The 19,475-nt window shown below is 43.3% G+C and overlaps 1 protein-coding gene across 4 annotated transcripts in view; it reads left to right on the top strand.

The window, feature by feature from the left end:
• Positions 1-19,475, top strand: part of srgap1a (SLIT-ROBO Rho GTPase activating protein 1a) — a 79,853-nt gene that overhangs the window by 51,904 nt on the left and 8,474 nt on the right. For 2 of the 4 annotated variants that reach the window (XM_061076682.1, XM_061076681.1), the window contains exons 9-19: positions 2,677-2,874; positions 3,351-3,435; positions 4,710-4,737; positions 6,693-6,726; positions 7,785-7,845; positions 8,560-8,637; positions 8,912-9,046; positions 11,198-11,303; positions 11,429-11,653; positions 13,517-13,596; positions 18,342-18,522. In XM_061076682.1, the coding sequence (XP_060932665.1) occupies positions 2,677-2,874; positions 3,351-3,435; positions 4,710-4,737; positions 6,693-6,726; positions 7,785-7,845; positions 8,560-8,637; positions 8,912-9,046; positions 11,198-11,303; positions 11,429-11,653; positions 13,517-13,596; positions 18,342-18,522 (1,211 nt within the window). Of the gene's footprint in view, positions 1-2,676; positions 2,875-3,350; positions 3,436-4,709; positions 4,738-5,881; positions 5,988-6,692; positions 6,727-7,784; positions 7,846-8,559; positions 8,638-8,911; positions 9,047-11,197; positions 11,304-11,428; positions 11,654-13,516; positions 13,597-18,341; positions 18,523-19,475 lie in introns of all 4 variants that reach the window. The other 2 variants (XM_061076680.1, XM_061076679.1) reach the window with 1 other exon arrangement.

Raw genomic sequence — 19,475 nt, 5'->3', positions numbered from 1 at the left:
GGGTGCTCCTGTACGATAATGGACAATACATTAATTTCAATTTAAAATAATTTGGACGTTTAAATCTCATTTGCATTCAAATGAAGCAGAGCTAACGCAGAATGATTGTCTTTGTCTATCGTCTTCTCACCAGACTTGAATTGTTCTCAGGACATTTCACACTAAACTTAGGCTCCTTCGAGGGAGTGATTGTTTTTCCTCAGAAACATTTCAGGTAGTTCCATCAAAGTGTGTGTGTGTGTGTATTAGTGCTCACAGCAGGATGATCAGCAGTTTACACACTCACTCCGAGGTCCATTGAAAGCGATGGACAGCAGTCTTGTCTTTTTGAGAGGTTGGGACAGATGTTTCCTCTAACTGATGTAGAGAAGACTTGAGTTCTTTTGGATTTTGCTGGTACAGAACCCGTTCTACTCCCAGTGGATGATGACTGAGCTCCTCACATCAGAGCACTGTCAACAAAGGACCCTAGAAAATACCTGCGTTGCCATTTTGTTTATTTAAGTCAAACAAACTTAACTAAATCCCCTGTCCCTTTCTTCAGGTTTATTGTTTAGCTGCGGTGACTAATGTCCACCATGTCTCTCTAAAAGCTCCGTTGTAATTGAGCCCAACAGAGAACACTGGTAACTATTCGTCTGCTGAATAATGGATAAACTCAACAGCCTTTTCACTGCAAGCGATTATCTTGCCTCCACACGGGCCACCTGAGATGAGGCGGCCTGGTTGAGGTCGATCATCAGGTTCTCTGTTCGGCTGAAGCCATGAAACAATTTTACATATCTGTCACATATGCACAGTTACCTTCTAAGAGCCATAAACACACTGTGATGAGTAGAATTCTTTTTATTCCTAACTTCTTCAGGTCTAGACCTTGTCAACAGCTCCCTGAGCATGAACAGCAACATGCATCATGTGTTTTTTTCACTTCATGGGATGGATGAAGATGTAACTTCATCCACACTGAGTCCTCATCAACCCTGTGACAGAGCAGTCATCCATCACAGCAGCACATGAAAGTGATGGCGTCCACCTTCTGCTTTTCAGGTGGTTCTTGTTCTTCCTCGAAGGCCAAATGAGTCACAGGTCACACGAGCTATAATCCACTGGCGTCCCAGTGTGTGTATACCAGTAACACCAGGAATCCATCCCATTCTTTCATAAGCACTGAGGTCACACTAACTTAATAACAGAGAAATGGGGTCACCACCTCCGGACCATTAAGAATCATTAGTAGAATTCCAGCTGCCTGTCACTCGGGGGGGCCCCATTGACCCGTGGGGTCCCCACCGTTTAAAAGCCTCACAATTGAGTTGCATTTTTCTCTTCCCACTGTGTCTCTGGTGAATGCAGAGCTGGATGTTTCCAGAGAGGTGGTTGTTGTTGCGGTTTCTGCAGAGTTTTCACATCCGTGATTCATCCTCACACTTGACAGTCGCTCAGCTCTTCCTCCTTTTCTGTTTGTCTCCTCTACCTTTTTTTTCCTCTTTTAAATCCATTTCTCCTTTCCCAGCAAATATCCTCGGTCAACATGTCCCGATATTAAAATTATATCTTGGCAGTTAGTGAATTAATTTGAGGGATTAAACATCCGACAGAAGAATTGCCGTTGACCTGACTGCTCCCTGGTTTTAATCAGTTCGTCCTCATTCAGAGTCATTCAGCTTATTCACAGAAAGTTATTTGTGTTCATCACAACTGGGCATTTTAAATAGTCTCTTTATTCTTGTATTAGAGGGGATTAATCATTGTTGTTCAAGAAATAAAACTCAAATGTCCTAAAAATGACTTTTATAACTTTATGACTTGTTCTGTTTTTAGCCTTAGTCACAAGTAGGTTTGCAGTTATTGTTTGGGGTGATTTTGCTCAGCAATTAATTGATGGGTTGCAATAAAACTTTAATAGTATAAGCACTTCCATGAAATACATTTAGCCGGCATAAACTTCACAGAACCGGCAGTATTACTGTAGATGCTTATATATTTAAAGAATTCACACTCTTATGTCCAGATGTTTAACCCCATTCTCAAAGAAATCTCAATATTTGTCAAATTACAACTTAAATCTTAGAATATCAGATCGTTATACCGATCGGTCAACCTCCACCTTTTACCATCTCCTCTGTGTACTTCAGATCTTTTTTCATAGTTTATACAATAAGTTGGTAAAGTTTTGTATTTCCCACATCTTCTGGTGTCATTCACTGGACACAGTCATGGCCTCATAGGATCCAGGAGATGCACTGTTGTTGACACGGAAGAGGTGTTAAGAGAAATGAATCTTCACATGAACCATCTGCAGCCGACTCTGTTCACCTCTGGTTCCTCTGAGTGGCTGCAGATGGATCGCTGCATGGAGTCATGTACCGGGGCTGGTGAACTTTTTAGGAAACTGCATCTCTTGGGATAGAGCGGAGGGGTTGTAGGCTGTAGGCTGTGATGATTACATCATGTTAGGCCCCAGCACACACCTGGTCTAAACATGTGGTGTTTGTCATCCGATCCTTAGTGGACAGTTCTGAGTGCGTGTGTCACACCTGGTGTTAAACTGTGGTCCCACATGCGTCTCTTTCCACTTGAGAGCAGATCACAAAAACCACATGTTAATACCAAGTGTGTACGGGGTCAAAATGAAGAGAACCCTTTCTTATTGTCCCTCTTTCCTTGTGCTCTCAGATCAAGAAGACGTCCGAGGCCACGCTCACCACCATCCAGGACATGGTCACCATCGAGGACTACGACGTGTCCGAGTGTTTCCACCACAGCCGCTCCACCGAGTCGGTCAAGTCGGCCGTGTCCGAGACGTACCTGAGCAAACCCAGCATGGCCAAGAGGAGGGCCAACCAGCAGGAGACGGAGCAGTTCTACTTCATGGTGAGTGGAAGTGTGAACATGTAGAAATGTCTTTTACTTCTGTTCAAAAATAGAAATAAATCTCTTATATATGCAATATTTGTTGCCTCAGTTTGTGTTCTAAACTTGGATGTTTTAGAGGAGGTGAAAATGCCAGGAATATGAGCTTAAAGCTTTTATCTGGACTTTAATGTTCTTAATCTCTTCATGCAAACTCTTTAGGATTTAAAACTCTGAATCTCATGCATCAGCCCCCCCCTTTGAAATCTTTGATCAGCTGTTAGAGGGGAAGCTCTCCCCGAAAATGTTCCTACTTTGTAAAACTAAGCACTATCCTGTTCCAGTCTGGAGATGGACATGCTCTGATAAAGGTTTTAAGAAGATCCTCGGCGTGTCCTTTGCCCTTTGCCGCGTTATCGTCAGATTGCTGTCGGAGGAGCGGGCGCCGTGGCTGGCACTCTCAGGGCCGCTGTGTAATTACTCTCAATTCTCCACAGAAATTCCGGGAGTTTCTGGAGGGCAGTAATCTCATCTCCAAGCTGCAGGCCAAACACGACTTGCTGAAGAGGACACTCGGGGAAGGTAGGGCCACCGTCTCTTTTATTTACCAGCCTCTAAAAGCTCCCAGTGTTCAGGTGGAGTTACTTACACTTCTCTAAATGTCACTTTTACTGTTTCAGTGTCTCAGTAGAAATCAGAACATTAAACCAAACCGTGTCCAAACAGCCAACATAATAAATAATGAATTAGAACACAATTAGTAGGTATATGCAGGTTTTAAACGCGGATTAATCCATTAAGAAAAGTGATTGACTTAGTAGAGGAGAAGAAAGTGAATAGCCAGAAAAGGTGAAGCGTCAAAATAAAGAAAAAGGTGAAACTGTCTCGTTCACCCGGGTTTCATGTTTCCAACTCTGTTAATGGGAGCCAATATGGATATTTTTCAATTAGTTTCTATTTTTTAAATATGCATTTAAATATTTAGCTCTCCTCAATCATTTCAGTTTCTCTCGGTGGCAAACGTCCCACTGTTTTCCTGCTTTTTCCACTAGACCGAGCTCCTAGATGTTAATCTGGGTTTTAGCCGGAGCCGAGGGGGATTGTGAACTTGTATTATCCGTCTTAGTGAATGATTTCTCCCCCTGTACTTAATGGGCCGCCACGTATTAACGGGGTGGCGGTCATTACCACGGCCTCTCCTTGTTCTACACTGGTGGGATCCCCTGTAGGCATCGGCTAATCTACCACCAGCCCAGGGAGAATCTGTCAGTCATTGTTTTAACCAGCGGTCCCGGTGGTCTCCGTCAAACTGTCCGCAATAATTAGCGATGCAGCCGCGAGAAAGCGAGAAACCCTCGTGCTCCACCCACACGATCCTTAATCACGCTGCTGTCACTGGGCTGAAGTACAGTGTGAGTCACGCAGACGGGTCAGACTCTGGTCACTGGAGCAGTCCCACAAACAGAAATACGCCCGTTTCCGCCAAAAAACAGTTGGAAGCTATTTTGTGTTCAGTCTTACGTGTTCAAACTCGAACGTCTGTGTATTTGTATAATGATGAGTGTGTCTGCGGGACGGCGTCAGTCGTAAACTGTACAACTGTGAGTCTGGGAGATGTTTGTTTGTGCTGTGATTGTAATGAAGCTGAAATCGTCAGTGTGTGTCTGTGCGTGCACGTATAGGTGTGTGTACGGGTTGTGTTTGTGCTGCTCAAGAGGCCCTGTGCTGTGGACAGATGGCAGCCTTCAAATGCTCCACTAGGCGTGTGCACAAGGCACCGCAGGGACCTCAGAGACAGGTCCTGGCATGTCCACACATTTAACTTCCCCTCACATCTCTTCTCTTCTCACCCGCAGGCCACAGAGCTGACTACATGACCACAAGGTAAAGTGCACACTCACACACAGACACACACACACACTTAAAGGATCCACGTGCATATTTGGGTTTCACATCCAGTTTTCCCTCATCAGCCACAGGAGCGCTTGTGACATGTCGCAGCTCATCAAGGCGATGACACTTTGCCTCGGGACGTTCGGATGTGTTCGTATAGTTAGACTCTGAAAATACAAACCGCATCGACTAGATGGGCTGGCGTCCGTGTTTTTAAAGCCCTGTTCGGTAGAATGAGGAGCCAGATGTTGTTCTTCAGTCACTAAAGTACTGTTTGTCAGGGTTTAAAGAAATATATCAAACATCTTAAGATTTTGCAACTTTGAAAACACGTCATCATTCATGTTCTAGTTTGGAATCCGGATTTATCTTTACGTACATTGCTGTAGCTGTAGTTGTCTGTTTTTTCCATATTTTTGATCATATTTATAGTAAAAATAACATTTTCAAACTTATTGTCAGTTCAATTAGTGATGAAATTAATTCAAATTTGCAGGCCTGTTCTTTAAAGCAAATTAATACCAGTATATATAATTTAAAAATGCCAAAAAAGTAACATTAGTCTTACATTAAAGGAACATTGACTTACTCCTCATTGGGGTGATGGTGCACACAATAACAAAGTGTTGTCTTACAAAGATTTCATCCTCGGTGTTGGTGCGATCAGATATTTAAAACATCCTCAGGCTTTTCCAGCTGAATAGTTTTGTCATTATAATTGTGCGGCAGAAGGAACTGAAGTCCTGGACTCATTTCATCTCCAGGTCAAAAGAAACAACACTGCATTAAGTCACACACACACATACAGACACACACACACACACACACACACACACAGACACACACTCACAGTCAAACTAAGAGAGGAGGTCTCCCACAGGGCCCGTCAGGAGGTGGGTGCTCCCAGCGGGGGCTGAGATTCCACCAGCATGTGATGTCTTATGCAGAAATAAAGGATGTGAATGTAAAGAAGAGAAGTAACTGAAAATACTCCTCCTGTCCATCATCTTCAGCCGGAGGGTTTAAGAGATTAGTCGGCTGTTTTTGAAGGACATTGAGAATAACTTCTCAGATAGAACATCCTGAAAGAAGAACTGTTTCGTTTACTTGTTCTAATTCACTCTTTGTATTCTAGACATCCCAACGGGCTGCTCAAAACCCACACTGGCACCCGGCGGGCTCGACCCCGCTCCGTTTTTAATGTTAGGTTATTTAATGGCAATTTGGAGTCGTTTATCAAGGTACTGATTATCAGTCTGTCCGCCCGACGTCGCTCCTCCTCCTTTTCCATTTTCTGTCTCGCTCTGGCTTTCTGGCCATTTTGGTGGGTTCCCCCAAAGCATCTTAGCTTTGATTTATTCCCTCCAACAACAACAACTAAACTAAAACAACGTATTTGTGCTAAGATGGCTTCTGGAAACCTTCCTCATGAGTCAGTGAGCTCTGGCAGTCTGTGTCTGAGATGTAGGGGGCTGGCACTGACAGATTTTGGAGGGCTGCAGGAGGAGAGGAATGGCAGTTGGAGGGATAGATGTTTGTCTCCGTCAGCTCCCCCCTGACTCTGCTGCTGACCTGGCATCGCTGAGCCGCCCTGGCAGAGAGGTTCTTTCCTCCTCCAGAGCGGGAGCGGGGGCCAGTGAAAGCAGCCGAGACGATGGCAGTCAGGGAGCGGATGCTGCCGAGTCCTGGCTGCCTCCCTCCTCCTCCTCCTCCGGCCTCTTCCCGGCCTCTCGCCGGAGGCCGAGCCCGGGCCTGTCCAGCTCTCACTGTTTTCTTTTGGGTCGGATGCCAGCACAGAGTGGAATGAGGGGTGCACTCTTCTTCAGTAAAAAGCTTTGGTGGGCAGCTGCTCTGGTCCTAATCTGGGTCTTGCTTTTCTCTCTCTCTCTCTCTTTCTGTTTCTCTCTCCCCCTCCTCCATCACTGGCTCTTGCGACATTTCTGTAGCCGTGGACGACGGAACTCACACGCTCGACATCAGGTAGACACCTTGAAGCGTCTTGGGGGGGCCCCATGCTGCTTGCCTGCGCTCACTTCCTTTATCTGTCCTGTCTTAACATCATTTTCCACTTCATGTTGTTTTTTCCTCACCAACTAAACAAACGTGTGTAGCCTGAGTCAGACTGAGTTGAAGAAAACCTGGTTTAATCAAATTCCAATAATTTTTATTTTACCCACATTTGAGCTTCAACCCTCACAGCTGTAATCCAGTGATGGTTGACTTTGGCATGTTCGCTTGGTTTCGGACCCTCAGGCCTGTGAACAGATCCACTGTAAAAGTCACTGCCTCAGGAGCAGCTGCCACTGAGACAAGACAAGAGCACACTTCACTTCTTAAGTGTGGAGTCATATCAAGTGTGTAATTCTGTAGATAAGCTTTTGTTCATTTTAAACACAGGGTGAGCTCAAGTGCTGCTCAATATAAAAGTATTTATATAATATAAGCATCGAACAACTTGTTTGAACATGTTAAAGCTTGTCAGGGATTTTTATATAATTTGCGATATTTCGTCGAATGTGCTTGTACAATTAAAAAAGCCAGAGATGTCTACTCAGTCTGTCTTGGTCAGATTTCAACTTTACAACCCTAACTTTGCATGTTACCCTACAAACTTCCCTGTCCCTGTGTTTGCATGTTTATACGTCTAACATCACATTGACAAGTTGCCGCTTAGAGCCCGACCCCAACATTTACAGGCCTATACAATTGGGTTATAACAGATATAATCTGTTTGCCGATATGCAAAAAGAAACTGTGAAAAAAGAAATGTCGTGTTTAATATACAATAGTCTAATTGTAGGCTTCTATTTATTCAATTTCTTATATTTACTACAATTACATTTACTGTCACACCTTTAATATTATTGTGTGATATATTTAATTTCATAGTTTGTTCAGTAAATCTATTATAAAATCATATTTTTGCTATTGATATTAACTGTATATCCTTCGGGTCGGGCTCTAGCTCTCGTGCATGTAACTAAAGTCAAACTATACACGGTCTGACATTGTGTGTTTTCTTATTTTTCCTTTTAAAGGATTCTGGACAGGCTATTCCTCGTGTGGTGGAGAGCTGCATCCGCTGCATAAACTTATATGGTGAGTGTGTTAGTGTTCAGTGTATTGTAAAGACGTTTTGTCCCTTTTGTTTATAAAACATGGGTTAATGACTTTTAAATATTTAATTTGTTGAATCTACAAACCTGCTTTATTTGTGGGTTTATCTGACTTTGATGAAAAGTGACACTTAAGTGATTTCTGGGCGTCGATTGTTTGGGGCGTGTGCATTTTCTTTTTCATGTAAAGTGGTGGCTCCACTTCAGTCATGGGAAAATGCAGATTCCATCCTGTTTACAATGGTAAAGCCATTTACCGCCCACTTTCCCAGTGTTCCAGGAGACAGACGGGAAAGCTCAGCCCAGCACGAGTGATGAGTTAGAATATTGGTTTTAAACCAGATCAGAAATGTCACTGTGACGGACTGTAAGCTCTCAGCATTAAAGATGTGACAGCACTCAGCTGTTCACAGGGTCGTCGGCTGCGTCCTCCCAATCAGTGAGCGACAGACAGGGAGAAATCTAAAAGGCAAACAGCAAACTAATTATGTTCCTCCCGACCTTTGACTTCTCCCCTCAGTAAGTCCTAATCCCAGCTGAAAGACACGTTGGTAAAGCTTGATTGCCGCCTCCCTGACTCATTAATTATCCTTAATTAAAAAAGTGAAGGGGCTTAAAGAGCAGGATGTGCCTCTTCAGACTGATGAAGCTGTTTCTCCGTCTTCATCACTCGCTTTCTTTGTGTTTCTCTCTTCAGGCCTCCAGCATCAAGGAATATTCCGTGTGTCTGGATCTCAGCTGGAAGTCAATGACATCAAGAACTCGTTTGAAAGAGGTAAGAGATGTTTAATAAACTACAACGGCAAAATATTTTAGTGCTCGATTATCTGTTCGCCGATAAACATTGACCGATTTGAACCTTTCACAGACATGTCACGTCAAAAACCCATATCGCTCGGTAACTCTTATACATAATTAAATATTAAACATTTTTACTCAGCATTTTGAGCCATTAATCTTTTTGAGTTGGTTGTTAATTAGTTATATTTCACATTGAGTCATGATTGTTATCGATGTCCATCTGACCTGCTGACTTTCCTGTGCCTTAGGAAACGACCCTCTGACGGATGATGAGAACGGTCACGACATCAACTCAGTGGCCGGCGTTCTCAAACTTTACTTCCGGGGTCTGGAGAACCCTCTTTTCCCCAAAGAGAGGTTCAATGATCTGCTCTCCTGCATCAGTAAGAACCTTTTCACTGTGTTTTGTCTTTTAAAATCACTTAATTTCGTTTAAAAGGAAATGTCACTCAGACAAAATTTTGACCCTTGCTGTTTTTAATCAAATTAACTCACATATTATTACAGGACTTGTGAAAGTACATTTCCAAAGACTTTTACTCATTTTCTAAAAACAGATAATTTATCATACTTCAAAATCGAACAGCGTCTGGCTTCTTCTTGAGACACTATGAGGTAACTGGTTGAGCACTGAGAGGGTTATTATCTGAACATGCTTACTCGATGGTGATGGAATGTGAAATGTCCACAGAACTGAGCACTATTTGAATTTCGAGCTGCATCCACACTGAAGTCCTCTCAAGAATAGTGGCATTGTCATGTCGAGTCAGTTCTCTGATCAGTCAGCTCTTTGTGTGCTCTGATCTGCTAAGACATGACATGACATATGAGGGCTTTTAGCTCTGATAAAGAACAATTGAACATGCATGGTCACATGGACGCAGCATGTGATGTAAAGCCTTGTTCGGCTTTGTGTGTGTGTGTGTGTGTTTCGTGGGTGTACTTTTACTCATTTGTGCAGGATGAGTGATGGGATTCCCTGTTTACATTCCCCGGCTCAACATGCCAGTGATTGCAGTGTGGGCTGAATGCCCGGCAGGCTCCATATTAAAAACCCTCTGCTTATTCCATATGGAGAAGCTCAGCGCAGCTACGAGATCACTCTGCCCTTCACTCGCTCTCGACAGCAGAGAACAGCGCCTACCGATATCTTTGATTTTGGAATGTGCAGCATGTGTGTTTTGTGCAGGTGTGACTTCACAGGTGTTTCTAGGGGATTTTTCTTTAGCGCTCATTGGAGTACATCTTCAAACACTAGCTTTTTCTGAAGTACTGAGCAGCCTCCCAGAATCCCTTGTTAGGTATTCATGAAAAATGAAATACATCCCAAGTATCCCAGAAGCCTGAATCCCAGATGGCACAGAGTAGCTGGAGGGTGACGGGACTATTTTTAGCAGCCAGCAGCTCAGCCAAATAAAATAAGCTGCTTCAAGTGCCACAGTGGAACAAATGAGATGAGTAATAAAACACATAAAGGTTGGCGTCCTCCGGCATTTTGATTAAACACAAAATCACAACGACTCAGAATGTTTTTTTGCTTCTTTTATAAAGTTACACAGGTTATAAAGTCATTATCTTGCTGGTAAGGCGGGAAAAAGTGGGTGAAGGATTGGGGGGAAAAAAGCCGGAAAACTACTCGGGGTTCAGGTTGTCAGGTGCTAACGATGAATGCTGACTTCCTTCTCCTCTTTCCTTCTCCTCTTTCTCTTCCTCTGTGGTGTCAGCAGAGGTGAAGGGCAATACCACAGAGTTAATACATTTCCTGTGGCCTCTGTATACACACACATATCACTTCTCTCTGCTGGAGCCCCAGAGAGTCACAGTAATTCTGATAAGTGATTGGCTTCGTTTCAAAATGCTCTTGTATTTTATAGTCTGGGACTTGGTGATAATCAATATTTTAACACCATGAGATTGAAATGTGTTTGTCATGTAGAGTATATTGAGGTGTTGAATTTCATCTGAGAGGTGAATGGACACAACAGACTCTGGGTTTTATTTCTACTTAATTCATTTTTGCAATATTATGGTGAAAATCCATGTTAACATGTCCCGTTCGTGCCTTTTATATGATTAAGGACACCAACATGGATCCGTATTTCTATCTTCAAGTGGAAATTACCAATTATTTGGCTTCAGCATTTCAATTTGATGTCAAAACTGATTCACAGTTAATGGTGACACAAAAACTACAATATCCATGTTTATATGGTTTTCCTACAACCCTTTTTTTTACCATGTTACCCTCTTTGCCACCAGGGCACTATTTTTACTGGAAAACTTGATTAATAACACAAAAGAAATGCGTCACCCATTAGAATAGTGATCTCCTGGTATCTATCCCCAGTGATGGAAATGCATATACAGAGCTCCCAGTGACTGAATGAGGAAGGAAGGTGTACTGTTACATTCACTGGGGAATTCCTTTTCACAACAACGCTTTTGAAAATGTCATTTTGAAGAGTCCCAGGGGGCCAATAAACTGCTGGAGTGGGATTTTAACACCACACCCCTGTGTTTGTTTGCTGTTCTAGGAATAGAGAACCTGTATGAGAGAGCTCTCTACATCCGAAAGCTCCTCCTCACCATTCCCAGATCGGTCCTCATCGTCATGCGCTACCTATTCGCCTTCCTCAACCAGTGAGTCAATAGACAATAACCATTACTGCTTCTTTGAGGCTGTCAGTCATGATTTGATGTGGAATACTGTCCCCACTCTCATCTATCTATCCCTCCCTCTTTTCTCTTTCAATTCCCTTCTCCAGTTTGTCCCAGTACAGTGACGAGAACATGATGGACCCGTACAATCTGGCCATTTGCTTCGGCCCCACGCTCATGCCCACGCCGGACACCCTAGACCAGGTCTCCTGCCAGGCCCACGTCAACGAGATCATCAAGACCATCATCATCCACAACGAGACAATCTTCCCTGACGCCAAAGAACTGGACGGCCCCTGTTATGAGAAGTGCATGGCAGGAGGAGATTATTGGTGAGGAATGAAAAGTTATTTTTACCTCCGCCAATGTTCTCGTCTGTATTTTTTGTTAGAAGGATGACAGAAAAATTACTGGACCACGAAACTCGGTGGAAGGATGAAGTATGGGTCAGGGAAGTACCCATTCACTTTTGGTGCAGATCTGAACCAAGGGGCGAATGCAGGATTTCTTTTTTTTTAACAATGTGAGGTTACTAGTTTCATGTTTTTTGTGGATTTCTCAAAGAATAATTCAATGGATTTTTTTTTAAAAACAAATCAGGCATGTTTAGCAATTTGGTCAGACTCAAAATCTTAAAATTTAAGTGAATTTAGATGTGGTTTCACAAGGGGACTGAATGTGCTCTACTAAGTATCCTTCTAGTTTAAGGTTGAGCTTCACTCTCTTACTCAGAAGTGGATCCAGAGCACGATGTGGCTGCTGGGCCTGTCACTGGTGTCGTAGGTTACCCAGTCACATACAGAATCATTGTGATGAGGTCACTTCATGCAGCTGCACAGCTTTTCAGAAAAAAAAGATGGATGTTCGAGAGTCTGCACCAGTGGTTTTCTTATTCAATTTTTTTTTTCTGTGAATGGAGCCAACCCTGCTCCTTTAGGGATTCACTCAACATGCAGGTATGCGTGCACTCGCCGCAGCTGTGTCAGTAGAATTTCAGCAGAGAAGATATGAGTAATTACACCGGCCAATTAGACGTCTGTGGTTTAGGAACATGACAAGGTAGAGCATGTCTCAGCGCTGACTTCACATGGTGGAGCGCTCTCTGGGTGAGACACGCTGAAACAATGACTATAATAACTACCATCACAGCAGGAGGAGGAACACAGAGGTCACCTGGCACCGAGAGGACGATCAGGTGAACTGCAGGACGCACTGAGGTCAAACCCCAACGTCTTTGCTGCTCACTTGTTTCTCCCTCTCTTTACCTGACCCTGTTTCTCCTGGTCGATGCCCTCACATCATCTCAGACTGACAGGGATTTATCTGTGGCTGGAGCTAATCACCTGTCTCAGCACAACGTGTCCCTCCAGGGAAGCTGGTGAAGCCCTGAGGAGATTTGTCATTTGTTGTCTTGGCTGACATTTTTGGAAAGTGAGGACATCCTCACCTACTCACTGGACTGTTTGAGGGTTATGACTTGGTTTTAGGGTTAGACTCAGACTTAGGTTAAGGTTAGGGTTAGAAATTAAGTTTGGATGGTTACGGTTCAGGTTGGTGGCTAGGGAATGTATCATGTCAATGAGTGTCCTCACTAAGATAGAAGTACAAATGTGTGTGTGTGTGTTAGATGCACAAATCTATTGTGTGAGTGCATGTACACTTGTTTTTGATTCAAGATTCAAGATTTTTATTGTCAAATGCACAGAGATAACATGAAGCAGTCGCTGGCAATGAAATACTTTGGTCACAGGCTCTCTTTAGGCAATGCTCAGTAATTTCAACCAAAAAAATAAAATAAAAATAGAAATAGTATAAGATAGAATAAAATAGAATATCAATAAAATAGAATAAAATAGAATATCAAACATTTAAAATAGAAAATAAAATATATATATCTAAATATATATCTTTACAGATACAGAGAAAAATAAAACAACGAGCGTTCAATTTTGCAGTAGTCCTCTTTAAGCCCCAGCGTAAACATTGACCTTCTGAGGACCAGTAAACCTCAAATCTTAGCAAACTCTTTTCCTTCTTGTCATGAGATTTGCCTGTTGATTTCATTTCTAACTAACTCCTAAAAGAAGTGAAACTACACAACAGGATAATATTCAGTCCTGATTTCTGTTTTGTAACTGACCCCTCACTTTTCTGCCGTGTCCGTGACCCTGATGTTCTGCTTGGTGTCTCCACAGCGAGAGCCCCTACAGTGAGCACGGAGCCCTGGAGGAGGTAGACAACGAGGGAGGCACCGAGACGCACACCAGCGAGGACGGTGAGTGCCTGTACAAACATGCAACACACAACTAGCTGTTAAGTTGTATGTGGAAATGTGTCACATTCACACCCGACTTCCCCCTTGTTCTTGGTGTTGCGAGGGTTAAATTCCGCTCTGTGCAGCTAATCCTGCCTTTCAGCTTGGTAAATGCAGTAACCTTGAAGGGTTGGGGAACTGGACTTGCAGTGACAGGCAGCCATTCATATTCTAATACAGTTTTTTCCCTCGGGATCTTGGGACATCTCCACGTCCCCTTTTTTACAAATTACCATGGTGGTCTGCACCCCCTGAACCCCTTGGGAACATTTCTTCTTTGAAGGGTTACAGCCTTAGGTTGAAATGAGTTTTTTCATCACCCTGTGAAAAATCTGCTGTATTCATCTGTAAAAGAATAGAAAATGTATGGAGTGTATCAAGAGTGTCCCGTTTTATAGCTTTTCAAAAACTATACAGTCTGGGTTTTCTCGGTTTAACGACATCTCCATGTGTCCAGGAGAAATATGAATTTAAAAAACACTCCAGGCTCATGTAACCACTGGAGGAAATGATTTGCTTCTTTCAGACATGGGCGGGATACGTTTCAAGTTGTGTGATCATACATGTGGGCCTTTGTTTTGGTGAACTGGACGCCGGGTGGTCGGGTCCAAAGCAAATAATGAGCGAGCTAGTTGAAGCCAAAGTGTCAGACAGGGTCAGGAGTCGCTGTTTAACTTCCAAAGAAAAGCAGAAAGACAATAAAAGTCCAGCTCATTAAAAAGTGATTAATACTCCTGACTTGGCGCTGACCAGATGTACAAAATGTGATGAATAAAGAATCAACCTATAGCTGAGCCAAGTCTCCGAGTCTTCCCCTGGTAACAGACTTCCCTAAACCTGTTTCCATGGTGACAACATCTGCCCCAATCCCGTCTCCTCCTCACGCCCAGAGACGTTTTTTAGGGGCTCCCCGTCATCACTCATCATCTGTCTCCATAGACGATGTGAACGTATTGTTGATCTCCTTGCATTACGTTATTCCCTCGGCTTCCAAATTAAAGTTATCACCTGGATGACTTTGTGACTGTGTAACTTAAGCGGACGAGTGATTACACAGAGAAACTCCTGCATGCGTGGATTCCTTTTGTAAAACACACATGGCAGCCATCAACTCTTTAAGTAATTAATGGATGATTACATTTTCCAGAAACCCCTTGCTGCCATGGTTTTCGTCCAAAAGTGTTTTTTCATTTTGTCTGTGCAGACTGGGAGGAGGATGTAGACACTGACTCTGTCCCTCCCCGTGGAGTCTTGAACTGTGGTCAAGTTATTGTCATCGGTTATTTTTAAATCCCCATGACCTCATTCAGTTTTCAGACACAAAAGCAAACGTCTTTTCCTGTTTGGTTATGAGCACTCTTGTTCTCTCCTCTTGTCTCGAGGCTCAAATTCTATTTGCGCTGAAAGTATGAGAGCAGGAGACAGAGAGGAAAAGAGAAAGAAAGAGGAGTAAAAATCATTCCACGTTGAAGTCTGATTGTTTCAACGCCACAGACCTTCTGGAGTGTGTTGGAGCTCTGGAACTCAGACAGATGATTTGAACCGGTCAGAGGATAAAGCTGTGTGATAGTTGCTTTAGTCTGGTCTTAGAGGAGAAAATGCTAATGCTATTATAAGGTCAATTTAGATATTTAATAAAGCTTATTCTCAGTTTGTGGCTCTTGTGTATTACCTTTACATTGTGTCACAGAGCTGGCTGTCAAATGTTAACCACAGATGAATTATAGAGTCCAACTGATTTATTGGTTGACTGATGATATTGGCCGATATGAGTATTTTACAGGCATATCAAGAATAAGCTTTTATGTTTGTCGATATGAAAACTTTTATTTTAAAAAAGAAATAATCGAGGATTTGCAATTTCTTAATTCAAGTGAAGGGTTTTATAATGTAGGAATGATTGACATTTGTTTTGTTTTAGTATCTACATTGGCCGATATATCGGTATTTGAAATTTGTAACTCTTTTATATAATTTCACGTCAGTCCGGCTCCAGTTGTTTGATAACACTTGCACGACGGTCAATTCAGAATACTCAGAATTCTCTAACCAGCCAGATGAAGCCATTTTTACTTTCAAGTTTCCTCTCTTATTCTGAATCGAAACCAAGATGAACAAAAATTTAAGATGTGACACTAGACCATCTACTGTGTATCTGTCCTGCTCATTGTTTCTTGGTTAAAGCAGCAGTCATGTTAATCAATGAAAGGCCCCAACCAGAGCTATATAATGTCCCAGTCTCTGTGAACATGCTCAGGACACATGTCAGTCTCATGGGCCCTGGCTGAAACGCAGGATGATAAACGCTCAGGTTTTTAGCGTGGCACTTCTTGCACACAATCAATACATTGACGTCCTATCTACTAAATTTGCTAGAAGGTCAGAGTTGAACTAGCTGGCACATTGATTATATATATATGTCTTTGCAGGAGTACGGCTACATGTCCTTGTTGTCATCTAGCAGGCATATTGTATGTATTGGTTTTCATGCGTCAAAGGGAAGTGAATTTTGCTCTACAAGCAGAGTTATCACTTCACCCATAAAACGTTATGTCCTACCCGCTCTCGTGTTTTTATCGTCTACTGTTTTGTAGCAGGAGGAAAATATAGCTAGAAGAGAAGAAGGGAACAATAAAATTATAACCTCTATTTTATTGATCGTTTCTTTGTTTGGATGTGGAGCCGTGTCCACACAAGAGGCCGCTCCACTGGCTTGTGTAAGACATCCGACAGTTTGCCTCTCTCACCACAGGCCTCCAGCTCCCAGGGTTCAACGTGTCTTTAACTCCAGTCGCAGTAGGAGAGAGAGAGCGTCTGACCTCGGGTGGTAGAGTCTGCAACGATTCTCCGTTGTAATTGCACAGCATGACCGAGGGCATCCTTTACCGAGCCGGGAGTAGAGTTTATAGCCCGATGCTTTCAGCCGCAGCCACGTCACTGCAGAACTAGATTTCAGTCGAACATTTAGAGACCTAGAGGAGGAACGATGGATAGGTGGAAGTAAAAGGAAAGAGCCAGAGAACATAGAGATGAGGAAAAACCCCTGTGACCGGTGAAGGTCCTGTCAACTTTATTAACGGCCTTGTCCCCCGCAGTGCAGCTCAATTAATTCAGCCAGTAAATTCCTGCTTGTCACATTTCATTGGAGCCACGTTACATCCGCCCTGTCAATCCTGATGAGGCAAGGAAGGTGGCCAGATAAACGTTGAACAAGAAAAATAAAATGGAGATGTGGCCGAGAAGGACACTGAGAAAAATAAAGAACCCGTTGCTTTGCTCAGGCGCTTTCTCACGTGGCCTCTCCGCTCACCAGGGACTTACTTTTTAAGCTCCTGTGAAAGATAAATCACGCTGGCTTTTCACGGCCACTGCAGGCTGCAGCCATTTGCTCTGTTCCCTTACCTAACGTTGTGTGTGTGTGTGTGTGTGTGTGTAGAGAGAGAGGCAGTGCTGGGGTGAGGCTATGTCTGTCCAGGGACCCCCCCCTCTTGTCTGACTTAAAGTGCGATCGGAGGAGGGAAGAAGTGAGGGAGGGAGGGATAAGATGCTATTTTTAGACCTGTGTTGCTGTAGTGCATGAATATTGGCTCGGAGAGTCGACTGTAGCTGGAACCACAGATGTTTTATTCAGGATTGACATCAACACAAAGCAGATCTTCAGTCACACAGACATAAAAAGTTAAAGATCTGTCAGAATAGATGAATTGTTATACAGTCTTATATTGACTGAGCAATATACCATTAATTAGTATGGTCTGCACTAACTTTTACCACCTTTCTATCCCATGTCACTGATCCAGGGATGTTTGAACAGTTATCGATTAGTTATCAAACCAATCTAATGATCCATGCGGTGACTGATGTGCCCCTGAGTCATATGGATCTCCTCTCCCCAGCTTCTATTAATACCCTGCTACATCTCCTCTGGGCCTGTTGCAGCCCAGGCCTGGTGTTGTCCAGCCGGGGTTACTATTGACCACAACTAAAGTAACAAACTGGCTCAGCTCACTTTGAACTGTGGAAGCGCCACGCTTGTAAACACGCCGATATTCAACCGTACCAGAGCCAACGTGTATAACTGCATTTATTGTATTGTCCATAGAGATTTTTATTTGCTAATACTGAGCCGCTGTCATTGAAACGTCTGCACTAGGGTTGCAAAATTCCGGGAATATTCAAAGTTGGAAACTTTCCATGGGAATTAACGGGGAATTAACGGGAATATACGGGAATTAACGGGAATTAACGGGAAATAACAGGAATAAACTGGAAATGTAGTGGGTAATTTATACTAACTGTATTTACCTTGTCATATACAGACATAAATATAAAAAATTTTTATGTCATAGGCGGATTTGAGCCCTGAGGAAACTTTGGGCACTTGACTATATGCTTCTGCATCGTTGTGTCATTCTTAACAATGTCTTTGCACAGTATTTGCAGATGTACACAGCCTTTCCTTCTACATTGGATGGGGTGAAATGTCTCCACACATGAGATAGTGCACGTGGCATTGTTCTGCAGAATAAGATAAGAAAAAAGTTGTAAAAACACACTAATGCAATGCCAGAGATATAAATAGTTAGCCAAACAATTCCGTGGAAAGTTTCCGGAAAGTTTCCGCCCCTTTGCAACCCTAGTCTGCACACACGATAGCAGCCGCCTCCTCTTGACCCGTGTGTTCCTCTCTCTCTCTCCGCTCACAGAGGGCGAGCCCATCGAAGCCATCGCCAAGTTCGACTACATCGGCCGCTCCTCCCGGGAGTTGTCCTTCAAGAAGGGAGCGTCCCTGCTGCTTTACCAGCGAGCGTCCGAGGACTGGTGGGAGGGACGGCACAACGGCATCGACGGCCTGGTGCCGCACCAGTACATCGTGGTCCAAGACATGTGAGTGGGTTTATGTGAAGCCTGTTTACTGTGCGACTTTGCAAATACACAAATCATTAAAGTGAATAACGCTGATTAGATTTACATGGAAAGCAATATTCCGATATTAGGCTCATTCTGTATATGACATGTAAACAACATTATGTGAGATACTCAGAATAAACAATCAAATGAAGACATGGAGTATTCTGATCTTTGTCGGATTTATCGGATATATCAGAGGAGAGGCGGTGGACTAGTGGCAGAAACTTGGACTATGGGCAGAAAAGGTCTTTGGTCCGTCTCTGGTTCGACTCCACGGAGAAACAACAAAAAGACGAACCTGGATTGATCTGTCCAAAAATCCAGGAGGATTCTCCCTACCCTGTCTAGTGCCCCTGAGCAAGGCACCTTACTCCCCTAACATCTGCTCCCGTACATGGCTGCTCACTGCTCTGTTTGTCCTGCACCAGGAGTGTGCTTGTGCATGTCTGTGCATGTGTTTGGCACAAATAAATGTATCTTAATCTTAATCTATCTTAATATTTATATGTATATTTATAGTCGAGTCAAAAGTCAAACCAGGGCTTTATAGAGGTGTATATTGTCCCATTGACAATGGTGTACATTGTGTACATTGTCCCATTGTTTTTTTTGGGAAAATTATGAAAAATACGTACCAGTACATACATTTCTACACTGATTACAATTCTGTAGTTCTAAAGCAAAAACATGGATACAGGTGGTGAACTGAGGAAATGTGTTAACTGGTCCCAGTTCCACTCAGAGCATTAGAGCTTTAGTTTAAAGAAGAATCCTCCAGTTCTCCTGATGATGGTTGAACAACCCCCTCGTCTTTGTTGTCATTGCTGTATAAGAGGCCTGAGACCCCCGGTGGACTGAAGGGTCTCCGTGCACAGAGGACCTGCAGCCTCCTCCGTCCTGCCCGCTGTCGTTCCTCTTTCCGCCGCGGC

This window comes from Limanda limanda, chromosome 8 (assembly GCF_963576545.1).
Source record: "Limanda limanda chromosome 8, fLimLim1.1, whole genome shotgun sequence".
Lineage (NCBI taxonomy): Eukaryota > Metazoa > Chordata > Actinopteri > Pleuronectiformes > Pleuronectidae > Limanda > Limanda limanda.
Note: the sequence above shows the minus strand (reverse complement) of the source record. Positions and strands in the feature narration are given on the sequence as shown.